The sequence below is a fragment of the Somniosus microcephalus genome, chromosome 21 (assembly GCF_052327205.1).
Source record: "Somniosus microcephalus isolate GS21.2 chromosome 21, FLI_Smic_1.0, whole genome shotgun sequence".
Lineage (NCBI taxonomy): Eukaryota > Metazoa > Chordata > Chondrichthyes > Squaliformes > Somniosidae > Somniosus > Somniosus microcephalus.
In genome coordinates, this window is record NC_141007.1 from 19,893,203 (window position 1) to 19,908,749 (window position 15,547).

Sequence of the window (15,547 nt, forward strand, 5' to 3'; positions counted from 1 at the left end):
GAGATGTTCCACTCGTCCATAGTAGAATGTCTACCAGTGACAAATTCGATGATCGAGAATGAAACAAGGAATGACCCGACTCTCTCACGAGTCTACGATTTAACAGTGGAGGGATGGCCAGCACATGGCGAACCAACGCTGCCAGCATTTTCGCAAAGAAAAGAACAGCTGTCAGTGTGCCGAGGAACCTTGATGTGTGGATCGAGAGTGGTGATTCCACCCAAACTTCAGCATAAGGTGCTAAAGGAGCTTCACGAGGGGCATCTGGGTGGAGTGAAAATGAAGAACCTAGCAAGAGCGTTTGTGTGGTGGCCAGGTATTGATGGAGACATCGAAGAAATAACCAAGAGCTGTCTAGGATGCCAGAAGGTCCAAAACGCGCCACCACGAGCTCCTCTGCATCCATGGGAGTGGCCCTCATCTCCTTGGCAAAGGGTACACATCGACTTTGCTGGTCCATTTATGGACTCAATGTTTCCAATAGCGGTGGATGCACACTCCAAGTGGCCGGAGGTAATAAAGATGTCCTCCACCACCACAGAAAAAACCATCACAGTATTAAGGACCATGTTTGCCAGGAATGGGCTGCCGGAACAGGTCTGTTCTGATAATGGACCGCAATTTGTGTCCGAAGAATTCAGGAAATTCTTAAAAAGCAATGGGGTCAAGCACTACACGTCAGCCCCATACCATCCCGCCACCAATGGATTAGCTGAAAGGCTTGTCCAGACATTCAAGAAGGCCATAAAGGCCATGGGTAATGAAAACATCAACTTACAACATAAAGTAGATAACTTCTTGTTGACGTACAGGAATGCAACACATGCGGTCACAAATCAAACTCCCGCCATGATGTTTTTCAATAGAAGACTGAGATGCCGGCTGGATTTGATTAAGCCAAACGTCAGAAGGGACGTAGAGAACCGGCAATTCCAGGGCATGAATGAAAGGCCAACTAGATCTTTTCAGATAGGTCAACAAGTTTTGGCCCGGGACTACCGTACCGAGAAATGGCAGCCTGGAACTATTGTAAAAAGGCTAGGGCCGCTGCTGTATACCGTGGACATTGGTGACAGCATAATAAGGCGCCATGTTGACCAGATCATAGGGTCATCCACAAAGAGCCAACCTACTCCACAACCTTACACTGCTAATGTTGAAGCAGAGATACCCAGAACACCTACCTCTGATCTGGTGATACTGGAATCAGATGAACCTGACACTGTCCTTCAAGCCGACTCGACCTTACCAGAAGAACCTACTACCCCGCCGAAAACTACTACACCACTGAGGCGTTATCCGGATAGAGTCAGGAAACCTCCAGAGAGACTGAATCTGTGAACTGTTTTGCATAAAGTTGTATATATGTTATGATGTTATGTTAATGGGGAATAAGTATGTTGTAAGCTAAAAAGGGAGGATTGTAGTGTATGTAACTATTCTACCTTTAAGAGAACTACTGTATGTAACCGTCCACCTTTAAGAGAACTATTTTATGTGTGGCACTACTTTGCCTTGGCTGCTGTATACTGTAATACCAACGGTGACCACACCGGTATATAAGTGCGGTGTCAGGATTTATTGGGCAGATTCGCCCTGACCTTCGAATAGTAAAGTCCTGTTAAAGTTACTCTGGTAGTCTGTGTATTACTTCGCTATACAACCCACAGACTTTACACACATTATAACAGTGACTTCACTGCAAAAGTACTTCATTGGCTGTAAAGCACTTTGGGACGTCCTGAGGTTGTGAAATGCGCTATATAAATGCAAGTCTTTCTTTTTTTATATGTGTTAGAAAAGGAAAATGATTGCTCTGAGACTCTTTAACTGATACAGATTACATATTTTAATTTTGGATACAATACTTTTTACAGCTTGTGTGGAATTTGGGATTCATCCCTTTTAGAATGCTTTTTAATTGCATATTAAATGGTCCATACAACAGCAACAACCACACTTGCATTTATATAGCGCCTTTAACGTATTAAAACATCCCAAGGCGCTTCACATGAATGTTGTCAATCAAAATTTGACACTGAACTACATAAGGTGATATTAGGGCAGGTGACCAAAAGCTTGGTCAAAGAGGTAGGTTTTAAGGAGCGTCTTTAGGAGGAAAGAGAGGCGGAGAGGTTTAGGGAGGGAATTCCAGAGCTTAGGGCCAAGGCAACTGAAGGCACGGCCGCCAGTGGTGGAATGATGAAAATCGGGGATGCGCAAGAAGCCAGAATTGGAAGAATGCAGAGATGTCGGTGGGTTGGAGGGCTGGAGGAGGTTACAGAGACAAAGCCATGGAGGGATTTGAAAACAAGGTTGAGAATTTTAAAATGACCATAAGTATCATCAGCTGCAGTTATCTACATCCAGGAAAACTAGTCAGTCTCTTATCTGCTACTTGTCAGATTTATTGGATGATGAACATGTTGAGTTTGGACTTTTTCTCAACTCTCTTTATTCGTAAACACAGAGAATTACAGTTTCCTTAAGCTGACCCATATCCCCTTTTGAATTAAAATTACTATCATACATAGAATCTGCAGCACAGAAACTGGCCATTCATCCGGTGTTTAAACTCCACACGAGCCTCCTCCCACACTAATTAACTCTTCCCACCTTGCTCCCATCTCCCTCTATTGCCTTCTCCCTCAGGTATGCTTCAAGCCTCCCCTTAACTGCACCAATGCTCTCTGCTTTAACCACTCCATGTGGCAGTGATTTTCACATTCCACTTACATTTTCACCACTCTCTGTGTAAAGAAATTCCTCTTAAATTCCTTATTTGACCTAAAACAGCTACCTGGACTACACTTCCTCCCACCCTGCTTCCTGTAAGGACTCTATTCCATTCTCCCAGTTTCTCCGTCTCCGCTGCATCTGCTCTGATGATGCCACCTTCCATACTAGTGTTTCTGATATGTCTTCCTTTTTCCTCAACCGAGGATTCCCCTCTACCGTGGCTGGCATGGCCTTCGACCGTGTCCCTTCTATTTCCCGCACTTCTGCTCTCACCCCTTCTCCCTCCCAGAACTACAATAGGGTTCCCCTTGTCCTCACCTTTCACCCCACCAGCCTCCACATTCAACGGATCATCCTCTGCCATTTCCGCCACCTCCAACATGATTCCACCACCAAACACATCTTCCACTCACCTCTCCTTTCAGCATTCCAAAGGGATCACTCCCTCCGCAACACCCTGGTTCACTCCTCAATCACCCCCAACAGCCTCTCCCCTCCCCACGGCACCTTCCCGTGCAAGCGCAGGAGATGCAACACCTGCCCTTTAACCTCCTCCCGTCCCACTGTCAAGGGCCCCAAACACGCCTTCCAGGTGAAACAGCGATTTACTTGTTCTTCTTACAATTTAATATACTGTATTCGCTGCTCAGGATGCAGTCTCCTCTACATTGGGGAGACTAAATGCAGATTGGGTGACCGCTTTGTGGAACACCTCCGTTCAGTCCATAAGGGTGACCCCGAGCTTCCGGTCGCCTGTCACTTTAATTCTCCGCTCCACTCCCACTCTGACCTCTCCATCCTCGGGCTCTTACACTGAATCCAATGAAGCTCAACGTAAGCTCGAGGAACAGCACCTCATCTTTTGATTGGGCACTTTACAGCCTTCTGGACTCAACATTGAGTTCAACAATTTCAGACTATAACCCCTGCCCCCATTTTTCAGGTGGCAGCTGTTGCTGATTCTGCCATCCCCATTTGCAACATTTAATCTCGCCTGCCTTCCATCAGACAGACCGTCCCTTTTATTCTTTCCTCCCCTCCCCCCACACCCCTTTCCCTGCTTAAAACCTGTTACATCTCCAACTTTTTCCAGTTCTGACGAAGGGTCACAGACCTGAAACGTTAACTCTGTTTCTCTCTCCACGGATGCGGCCTGGCCTGCTGAGTGTTTCCAGCGTTTTCTGTTGTTATTTCAGATTTCCAGCATCCGCAGTATTTTGCTGTTGTATTTGTCCTTATTTGATCTGTTAGCGGATATCTTATAACTATGCCTCCTTATTCTGGAATCACCCTTAAATGGAAAAAGTTTCTACAGATCTACCCTATCAAACTCCTTCATAACTTTAAAGACCTCTATCAGATCGTCTCCTTGACTTTTCGTTTCCAGAGGAAAGAGCCCCAGAGTGCGCAACCTTTCCTAATAACTCCAATTCTGGTAACACCCATGTCAATCTTTTCTGCACTTTCTCCAGTGCTTCAATAGCACGTTTGCCAGATGGAGACCAGAACTGTACCAGACTAACAATTTCCCTTTGTGCAATATATTTGAAACTGAAGGTTGCATGGGTTGCCTACTATATGTTCCTGTTCTCACTGCTAGGTAGAAAAACAACATGCTGTCAGACTGCAATGCTCAGGCTAAATCTACAAGACAAATTTATTATGAATTATGATTATACAGAAGTAAAAAAAACAGTGAAAGCATTACTATTTTTATTCTTTATAAAGACAACAAAAATTTGGATCCATTGCCAATAACCTCTCCAGCACATGTTGCTTGCACAGTCCAATAAATTCATGATTTCCTGATATGATGGGGGCGATTTTGCCAATGGGGGCGCATTGGAGACGGGACTGCTGCTTGTCGGGTCGTTGTCCCGCCTCCATCGACTTGTGGCCAACCCACGCTATTTTCCCTTGATTGACCTTGTTAAGTCCGCCCAGCGGGCTTAGCAGGCCAATTAAGGGGAAGCCGGTTACAGAGAACGTCAGCGTATGACGTTTCATCTGTCAAATTTTTGACAGATGAATTGTCATTATTTGATAGCTCTGTGAAGCTGTCAAACACTGACATTCTCTGTTGTTTGATGAGTTCTTGTATTCACGACTCATCAAACCTCTTTCATGAGCAGAAATTAGATGGTTGTTGCATCAGCGAATGCAGCAGCCATTCTGTCATCTCTGCCGGTGAGATGCGGGAGTCTCCAGATCCCCAACTGTTGAAGCCTGCAGGAAGAAACAAAGGTAAGTTAACATTTTCTATCACTTTTCACTCACCTCACATACTTACCTCTCCACACTTGCACCCATCACTTACCTCCACAGTGCACTTTTGCACCCCTCCGACCCCCGCAGACCCACTGCTCGCCTCAGTGACCCTGGCGGGGTTTCCCAACGTCAGGAAGCCTGCACCTCTGGTGGAAAAATGGGGATAATCCTCTTAACTGCCTGTTAACAGGCGGTTGTATCCCCTTCCCGCCTCCAGGCGACGGGACCCGGCGCGGGTCGGCTACCCAGCTCCTGGGAAGATGGCACGGAGGCGGGTTGGGGGCAGGATGGGCACCCACCCCCAGATTCTGCCATTTTCCCGGCAATCCCGCCTCCAAACCCGCCCCCCCAAGGCTGGCAAGATCGCGCCCGATGTTTTTAATCGGGAACTACCTGACTCCCAATGGAGCACAGCATTACCTTAGGAACAATCGAAAATTTAAGTAAGTATGGAAGATTGTTGTATATATTTCCTCATTAACAGGTGCTGAATAAACAACTATGAAGCAAGCTAGATCAAATACAAAATGGTGGGAGACGCTTACATTCTATGTCAATGAACATCGAGACCCTTCATTTTTCAAGAATTGCTAAATGCTGCATGCATTGCTCATGTGGCTCCTTTTCAATGTCTCAAGTATTAAAGATAATGACTAAGCCTGTAAGCTTACATTCCTTGACACCAGTTTAATAGTTATCTTCCACCCAGTTATTCCTACCTTAACCACAGATCCTGGTTGGTCATTCCTGTTCAGGTGTCTCACAGGTACAGAACAAAAGGGGACAACTCCTGTAGTGTCCCCCAGGAATATCCAGCTTCCGGAACCAAAGAAGAACCCACTTATCTAGGTGCAAATATTTTTTTGAATGCTGCACAGACTGCTATTATAGGTTTAACTCCATATGAACTGAATCCTTTCTTCATAGTGCAAAATCAATGATTTAATGCCTGTATATCATTTGTTTTGCTGTCCGATTCTACGTGGCTTTTTGTCTTAGTCTGGTTCTGAATGCGTCATTTTGTGCAGTCACCTTAAATGCAGCTTTTGATCCTCAGCTTTCATTTCTATCCCGTGTTGGAGAGCCCTCTTTATTCTTGATTTCCACATATTATCCAGGCCAAAAAGCCAGGCAGGTATCTGCCACCAGGGCTCCACCAAAGCATCCCTGAAGACAATCGCTGTGAGATAACGGCAATGCCTCAGGTTTAGTTTCCTCCGACATGTCTTCCACTGTAGGGAAGTGTCTGGTCTTGCACCTGTCCGAAAAGTTTTGGTTGAGATTGGCAACTCAGCATATGGGCACAAACCCATCTCCACCATTTCCTGGCACATCAATTGCTACCGAATTATGCCAAAACTCAGATAGTTCTGCATGGCTGTGGGGGTGGGGCGAAGGAAGTGACTTTTCTCTATTGTCAAGGCCTGTTGGAAAAAATTACAGCAATAGTTTCTGTGGACAATCATAGCAACTGCAATTACCCTCTAACTGACCTCAGGATTTTTGGCCTTAAGCACAACGTTACCTGCGTAGGTGTCAGCCGTGGCTCTGTGGTTAGCACACTTGCCTTTGAATCAGAAGGTTGTGGGTTCAAGTCCCACTACATGAGACTTAAGCACAAAAATCCAGGCTGACACTTCAATGCAGTAACTGAGGGAGTTCTCCCCAGTGTCCTGGCCAATATTTATTCCTCCACCAACATCACTAAAACAGATTGTCTGGTCATTGCTATTTGTGGGACTTTGCTGTGTGCAAATACTGCCTTGTTTCCTACATGAAAGGTGCTATATAAATGCAAGTCTTTCATTTCAGTATAATAATACAATGTGCTTTATATGGTATAATAATGCTTTTGTCCGTATCCATTGACTTAAGGATTCATAAGCAATGCTATGGGAGCTCAACTATAATATAATGCCTCTCTTGTTGCCTCCTCTTCCTCAAAGTGCAAAAAGCAAATACCTGAGGATTTCGCCTTGGATCTGCCCAAAGAAGGAGTTTGGATATCATTGTGTACTGTGGCTGCAGTGTACCATCCACAAGATGCACTGCAGCAACTTGCCAAGGCTTCTTCAGCAGCACCTCCCAAACCCATGACTTCTTCAACCTAGAAGGACAAGGGCAGCAGGCGCATGGGAACACCACCACCTCCAAGTCACACACCATCCTGACTTGGAAGTATATCGGCCATTCCTTCTTCGTCGCTGGGTCAATATCCTGGAACTCCCTCCCTAACAGCACTGTGGGAGTACCTTCACCACACGGACTGCCGCGGTTCAAGAAGGCAGCTCACCACCACTTTCTCGAGGGCAACTAGGGATGGGCAATAAATGCTGGCCTTGCCGGCGATGCCCACATCCCATGAACGAATAAAAAAAAAACGTTGAGTCCTGTGAAGCTTCAGAGTGTAATGGGTAAAGCCATGAGCATGTTCACCAGGGAGGTATTCCTTCATGCCAACGTTCACATTACACAGCTTAAAGTTGTGGTTATGCATATCCTTGCCACTCTTTTGCCGCCCATTCTGCTTCTGCTCTTCCTGTTTCAGCTCACTTTACTGCCCTTCACAGAAATCACAGAAACCCCACAGTGCAGATAGAGGCCATTTCGGCCCATCGAGCCTGCACCGACACATATCCCACCCGATCCCCGTAACCCCACATATTTTAATCCCCCTAACACTAAGGGTCAATTTATCATAGCCAATCAACCTAACCCGCACATCTTTGGACTGTGGGAGGAAACCGGAGCACCCGGAGAAAACCCACGCAAACACGGGGAGAATGTGCAAACTCCACACAGACAGTCACCCGAGGCCGGATTCGAACCCGGGTCCCTGGCGCTGTGAGGCAACAGTGCTAACCACTATGCCACCGTGCCCTTATTTTGGATAGGATTGTTGTGCCCTCATCTGCAAGGCCTTGGTCTTGCTGCACTTGCTCTTGCAGTTGGTAATTTTGTCCTGCCAATTGATGGGATGACAGATGTCAGGTGTTGGAGGTAGAACTTATCAAGCTACCAAATGTGATGGTGGTAACAAGCCCGCGACTCGAATATCCGTATAAAAAGCCAGTGGTGACAATAGCTCTGTACAGCTTCAGCTTACCAGATATGTGATTTGGGTAGAAACACAAAAACTGGGAATGTGACCTAATTATACAGCGCAGTTTCAGCCCAAAGCTTATGTTACTTAATAAAGAGCATTTGATACAAAGAGTACCAATGCTACAATCTATTGGTTAATACTTTACCTGCAGTCTTCCCTCAGCCAATTCTCCTTCCATAAATTCTGCTTCCTGCCAGAGTAAATGGGACACACATGAATGACAATCTTGGGCACACTTCCCACCCTCATATAACGGACAGGCAACATCTGGGTGTCAGCAATGGGAAAGATGTTTTGCAAGAACATAAAAAAAATCAAGGGCAAGAAAAATATCAAGGACAAGAAGACATTTCAGTCTGTCAAAGCTCATCCATTTGGCATGTAAGCCTTCCCATTATATCATTGCACTATTTCAGTCTCTACTCAAAGTGAATTTCTGTTGAAATAATCTGCCAGTTAATAGTAAACAGAGATTTTTGTTGTATAGCTCTCATAAACTTGGCATAAATGTCTCTTTACAATGTATTGCTTTGCGATGCAGTGACCTGTTATGTAGGCAAGTAATAGCCTAGACGCAGAGCAGTGCAAGGGTGTCAGGCTAGAGAAAATCACTAATTAGAGTGGGCAGTGGCCTTGGAGGTAAAGTGAGGGCAAGAACTTTGAAGCTAACTCACTGGTGGATGAGGAGCCAGTGCAGCTTGCAGAGCATGTGGTAATGGGAAAGCATGAGTTCTACGGCTGAAGAATCAGGCTGCAGCATTTGGAATGAGTATTTACTTGTGGAGGGTTGAGGTGTGGAGGTCAGCTCGGAGAGCATCAGAGAAGTCAAGGTGATGAAGACATCATTGCGTCTCTTGCACATGGCATTGCTGCGATGAGAACGATTCTTATGAGCTCACTCTGTGGGAGAGATTACAAGGACTTTCCCTTGCAACTGTCACTTAATATGTCCAATGACAATAAAGTGGCATCACATTCAAAAAAGAACTGGATAACTTCTTGAAGGGAAAAATATTGCAAGGCTGTGGGGAAAGAGCGGGGGAGTGAGACTAATTGGAGAGCTCTACCAGAGCCAGCACAGGTACGATGAACTGAATGACCTCCTTCTGTGCTGTATCCTTCTATGATTCTACATGACATTTTCCCTCCAAATTTCTCAAATTATTCACTTTTCAGGAGCCAGATTCTCCAGTTTCACCGAGCCTAATTGTTGGAGGTGCTGTCTTTGGGTGAAATGTTAAACTGAGGCTCTGCCTGCCCTTTCAGGTGGATGTAAAAGATCCACTGGCACTATTTTGAAGAAGAGCAGGAGAGTTTTCCCTGGTGTCCTGGCCAATATTTATCCCTCAACCATCATCGCGGAAACAGATTATCTGTTCATTATCACATTGCTGTTTGTGGGAGCTTGCTGTGTACAAATTGGCTGCAGCGTTTGCTACATTACAACAGTGACTAGACTTCAAAAGTCTGTAAAGCGCTTTGGTATGTCCTGAGGTCGTGAGAGACGCTATATAAATGCAAGTCTTTCTTTCCCCAGTAATTGCTACATCTCTTTGTCTTTTGTCCATTGAGGCTAGCTCTGGCATTACGCATGCGTACTTCACACGTCCGGCTCTAACCTTGCGCAGGCGCAGTTTGCCCTGCAGCTTCCGGCATACTGCGCATGTGCGTTTCCCGGCGCGCCTGCTCCGGCCTGTGGCCAGTGCGCATGTGCGGCGGCAGACCCGGCTGACGGTAAGCGAGGCCGGCTGAGTCCTGATGCGGTTTGAGCCCCGGCCCCGGCGACTGACTGGCCCAGCCTCTCCCGCACCACCGCCATGGAGATGCAGGAGTCCAAGAGCCAGGTAAAGGCCCGCGGCGGCTATTGTCGCCGCTCTTTGTTTTCAGAGTGCCAAGGCCGGGGGGACAAGGGGAGGTGGCATCAGAGAGGGGCAGGACTGAGGGAGGTGGGAGATCAGGGGAAGGGGGGAACTGGGAAACTGGGGAGGTGGGAGATCAGGGGAGGGGGGAACTGGGAAACGGGAGGTGGGAGATCAGGGGAGGGGGGAACTGGGGAGGTGGGAGATCAGGGGAGGGGGGTAACTGGGGAGGTGGAAGATCAGGGGAGGGGGGAACTGGGAAACTGGGGAGGTGGGAGATCAGGGGAAGGGGGAAACTGGGGAGGTGGGAGATCAGGGGAAGCGGGGAACTGGGAAACTGGGGAGGTGGGAGATCAGGGGAGGGGGGTAACTGGGGAGGTGGGAGATCAGGGGAAAGGGTGAGGGGGAGATCAGGGGAAGGGGGAACGGGAGTGGGGAGATCAGGGGAAGGGGAACTGGGGAGGTGGGAGATCTGGGGAAGGGGGAAACGGGAGGGGGGAAGGGGGAAACTGAGGAGGGGGGGAAGGGGAAACGGGAGGGGGGAAGGGGGAAACTGAGGAGGGGGGAAACTCGGGAAACTGGGGAGGGGGGGAAACTGGGCAATCGGGATGGGGAAACTGGGGAGGGGGGAAACTGGGGAGGGGAGGGGGCAGATCTGGGGGAAACTGGGGAGGGGAGGGGGCAGATCTGGGGGAAACTGGGGAGGGGAGGGGGCAGATCTGGGGGAAACTGGGGAGGGGAGGGGGCAGATCTGGGGGGAAACTGGGGAGGGGAGGGGGCAGATCTGGGGGAAACTGGGGAGGGGAGGGGGCAGATCTGGGGGAAACTGGGGAGGGGAGGGGGCAGATCTGGGGGGAAACTGGGGAGGGGAGGGGGCAGATCTGGGGGAAACTGGGGAGGGGAGGGGGCAGATCTGGGGGAAACTGGGGAGGGGAGGGGGCAGATCTGGGGGAAACTGGGGAGGGGAGGGGGCAGATCTGGGGGAAACTGGGGAGGGGAGGGGGCAGATCTGGGGGAAACTGGGGAGGGGAGGGGGAAACTGGGGAGGGGAGGGGGTAGATCTGGGCAAAAGGAGGGGGTAGATCTGGGCAAGGGGGAGATCAGGGGAAGGGGGGAAGTGGGGAGGGGGGAGATCAGGGGAAAGGGGAACTTGGGGGGAGACCGGGGGAAGGGGGTGGGGGGAGATTGGGGTGGAGGGAGATCAGGGGAAGGGGGAACTGGGGAGGTGGGGGGACAGGACTTGAGAGGGGGTGTGGGAAATGGGGGGAACAACATGGGAGAAAACGGGGTGGTCAGGACTGGAGAGGGGAACACGGGGATTGGGGGGAGTACAGGACTGGAGAGGGGGAGAACAGGGGGGCGGAGATTGGGGGAGAACAGAACGGAATGGGACAGACAAGAGAGATGGAGAAAGGGGTGGAACTGGGTGGTCAGGAGGGAGATTCGGTTCAGAGAAGGTGACAGAATCAGTGAGGGGTGCCGGGGGGGTGGTGCAGTAAGTTTTGTGGGGGTGGGATGAGATCTGGGGAGGTGCCCCCTGACGTTCGATGGACTCGGGGTGGGTGGAGAGGGGGTTAATGTAGGCTTCTGATTTCTTGTGGGGTGGGTGAAGTGGGCTCTCGGTAGGGGAGGCAGGCTGCTGATACTCTGGGGAGAGCTGGGTTCAGGGGGGATTTGAGCTTCAAGTACCCTGGGTGATGGTGAAGTGGGCTCGGAGTCCCCTGCGGGTGGGGGAGTTAGGCTCCTGGGGTCATGGGAAGTACTGTCCATGATTACTGGGATCGGGCAGGGTCAGGTGTGCTGCAGGAGCGGAGGGAAGGGAGATGCGATCCCTGTGCCTGGGACAAGTGCCGACACGCGTTTCTGTGTCCTGGCTGATTTCCACATGTACCCGACACTGACCATTCTTACAATACCTATGCAGTGTGTAAAGATGTACTCAATGTGTGGCATGAGGCAGACTGATGAGAAATAAGAAAATTGTGTACTTTTCTGTTAACATGTTTTGTACACAGTGTTGACGTGTGTTAGTGTGTACTGCCTGTTTCCAGTATTGCTGCATTCGCTGTCGTGTTTGTGGTTTAGCACTCTAAATTTGTACTGATGACTTGAGTCAAGCTGTTCTTCTGTAATAATGTCACAATGCATTGATCAGTGGACTTTCTCGTGCTAGCTAATGCAGGGCAAAAAAAAATGGGTGGCTTAGAATGGAATAACAGTTATTTGCCAAACTCTTAGACGTATGTAATAAAGAATTCTGTGGAGCCATAACAAGGTTGGCTTATTGGATTTGGACAGCGGTTATGAAAAGCTTGAACTTTGTGCTTGATGTCAGAGATTGTCCAAACTCTCTTGTGAGAAACTATGTTTGTCCTCATTCCCAGATATTCACTGTTAAATAAACACTCCTTTCAGTGAAGAAGTAGTGACATGGGAAGCTAGCTAAGTACATGAGGGAGAAAGGAATAGAAGGATATATGCTGATAGTTCAATGAAGTAGGGTGGGAGGAGCTTTGCGTGGAGCATAAACATCGGCAGAGAGCTGATGGGCCGAATGGCCTGCTTGTGTGCTATGTAATTCTCTGTGTGCCTTTGCTGTTGAAATGAATAGTGGTGTATCTGCACAACTCATTCTAGTTGGAGTGAAACACAAACTGCTTTCCTGTTTGGAGATGGTGTATAAAACACTTAACCTCACGGGCTGTGAGACTATTGAAGGCCCTGGAGGCCTGCATTACATTGGAGATAACAGCCACTGTCCAGGTTAAATAGACACATTCCGCAATTGAGCAACATTGAAGAGGTATGGAATGGTAATTACAAGAGACTGATGTTACGAGGAATCAGAAGGAGTGGCTACTGGAGGAGCAGAAAGACAGCAGTAAATGCTCGTCAATACTGTACCGTGTTTGGCAGCTCTGATAGTTGATCTTATTAGAGGGTGCTGGGTCAGGTGAAGATGCTGAAATATATATACGTTTATATATTTATACATTGGAGTTTATTTTTGCTCCAAGTGCATTGAACAGTGCCTGGTCAATTATAGCACAGATTGGGTTAAAAGTAAAAATGTATCTGCACTGCCCCATCCCTTTTCGGATGAGATGTTAATCTGCGGCCCCGCCTGCCCTCTCAGGTGGATGTAAAAGATCCCACGGCACTATTCGAAAAAGAGCAGGCGAGTTCACCCAGTACCCTGGCCAATATTTATCCCCCAACCAACAGGTAAAACACATGATCTAGTCATTTATTTAATTGCTGTTTGTGCTGTGCGCAAATTGGTGGGCATGTTTCCTACGTTGCACAGTGACTACACTTCAAAAGTACTTCATTGGTTGTAAAGCGCTTTTGGACTTCCTGAGGCTGTGAAAGGTGCTATATAATCTTTCTAATGCAGTAACTTGACATTTAATTTCTCCCATAAGCCATCCTTGTGGCCACATTAGTATGGGTGATTAGGGGAGAGGGTGGTGGAAACACAATCGGTTTGTTTTATAAGGATCCGCCATGCATCGAGTCCGAGGCATTTTCAACCCAGTTCTTAGGGGTGTACAGTGCAGAACTCCCCATGATTTGGTATAAATTGGCAGTCCCACGGAGGTGGGGAACTGGAAGTATTGCAGTGGTGCAGTGTAAGACAGTATTCTGAGGTTGGGACCAAGGCGCATTGTTAGGCAAAGTAGTGGGAGTTTCCTTCTGTGTCGAACCATATTACACGCGACCTGGGAGTGGTTGTTACTGATAGTGGAAGAAATTGAGAAGTGCTGCTTTTCCGAGCAGTGACATTCCTCATGTTAATGAGCACCATGAGGCATCAGAAATATAAATCGAATATAATAGATCAGAGCGTGACTGCTAATTAGTGACAGACTGTGAGCTGTTTTAATCTGTAGACTCGGAAGAACTTGGATAGAGTGCTCAGTCTTATATCACTGAAGACTGTTACGGTTGTTAAAGAGTAAGAGGTGCTTATTCCATCAGACTTGAAGGTGGTAGACTGCAGCGCTGCAGGTAGAATTTGAGCATGCTTGGGAATTGGGCAGAGAAATGCAAAGTGCTTCTTCACACAAGAACAAAAAAAAATCCAGGAAGGGACTGGTACTTAATAAATGAAAAGAAAATAACGTGTATGGAATCTGAAAGTGATCTGGAGGTCCTGATTAACAATAAATTGAAGCTATCGCAACAATGCTTGGTGGCAGTGAGTAAAGGAAATCAGTAAAGGAAAATGTCTTCTTCCCTCCCACGTGGCAGCTGTCCGTCATTCTGCCAGCGCAGTTCACACCCCATCCACAGCCATCCTTTGTTCCTTAACCTGTCCCACCACCACCTCCTCTCGCCTTGAATATCTCTTAATGTCTCTTTATCTCTCCTGCTTTCTATCCTATCACTGACCTTCTCTTTTGTTCTTTCACCCCCTCCCCCTTTTCCCAGCCCCTAAACTTGCTTTCCATTTCCTGCTTTTTTCCAGTTCTGACGACAGGTCATCGACCTGAAACGTTGACTCGGTTTCTCTCTCCACGGATGCTGCCCTGGCCTGCTGGGCTTTTCTAGCGTTTTCTGTTGTTGTTAAAGGAAATCAGATGTTGGAATGTAATGAAAGGTCAATATTGAGTCGAAATAGTGAGATAATGCTACCATTTTTAAATCATTGATGACACCGCACTTAGAATACTGTGTACAGTTCCGGCCATCACAGTACAGAAAAAGACACTGCCGCTATTAGGGTGAAACAGCAACCAGAATAATTGAGGGATGGAGGGATTGGGTTATGAGAAATGATGGCATGAATCGGGCATGTTCTCGCATGAAAAGAGAACATTGAGAGGTGATATGATTGGTGTTTGTAGCATCTTAAAGAGACTAGATAATGCAGACCATGACAAGCTGTCCAGAACGGTAGAACCAGAGGACATGGTCTGCGTATGAAGGGGGTAAATTCAAAATTAACCTGGGGAAAGATTATTTCGGTGAGTCAGTGGTAACTCTATGGAGCGGTCTGCCGAGGGAGACGGTGGAAGCATATAGTGTTGATTCATTCCAATGCAGGTTTGATATCCTTCATAAAATAGTAATTTGAGATATGACGTTACAAAGTATTTACAGCACAAACAGGCCATTCGGCCAATAGGTCCATGGCGGTGTTTATCCTCCACACGAACCTCCTCCTCACACCCATCTTCATCTAACCCTCTAACCCTATCAGCTTATCCTTCTACTCTTTTCTCCCCTGTGCTTATCTAGCTTGCAAGTGTAACACGCTTGAGACTTTGGACCTATGGTTCCCAAAGCGATCCACCACTGGGGGTTTCCTCGCCTCATGTCTGGGTCTGTTGTAGACTCATTGATAAGAGATTGATTGCTATGATTAGTCAACAACTCCATTATCATTGTACAGGAAACTCTTTTTTATCCGGGACTGGCGTGGTGCTGGTTTATCAAAAAGTCTGGATTACCGAGAGCTATAGTTAAAAGGTACGAGAGCTGAGAGCTCCGTATACAGCAACAAACCCAGGCTTCCCTGTTGCTTAGCAACAGGTGCAGGAACAATGGCCACAAGATCCAAGTGTCCCTG

At 47.7% G+C, this 15,547-nt stretch overlaps 1 protein-coding gene across 2 annotated transcripts in view; it reads left to right on the forward strand.

Annotated features, from left to right (window-relative positions):
• The first annotated feature begins 9,809 nt into the window (after window positions 1-9,809).
• The window catches only part of tmem94 (transmembrane protein 94), a 151,972-nt gene continuing 146,234 nt past the window's right edge, over window positions 9,810-15,547 (forward strand). The window contains exon 1 of one of the 2 annotated variants that reach the window (XR_015073042.1): window positions 9,810-9,957. Coding sequence is in view for 1 of the 2 variants with exons in the window: in XM_085963319.1 (XP_085819445.1) it covers window positions 9,931-9,957 (27 nt within the window). In the remaining variant the exon portion in view is untranslated. The remainder of the gene's footprint in view (window positions 9,958-15,547) is intronic. The other variant, XM_085963319.1, reaches the window with a different exon arrangement.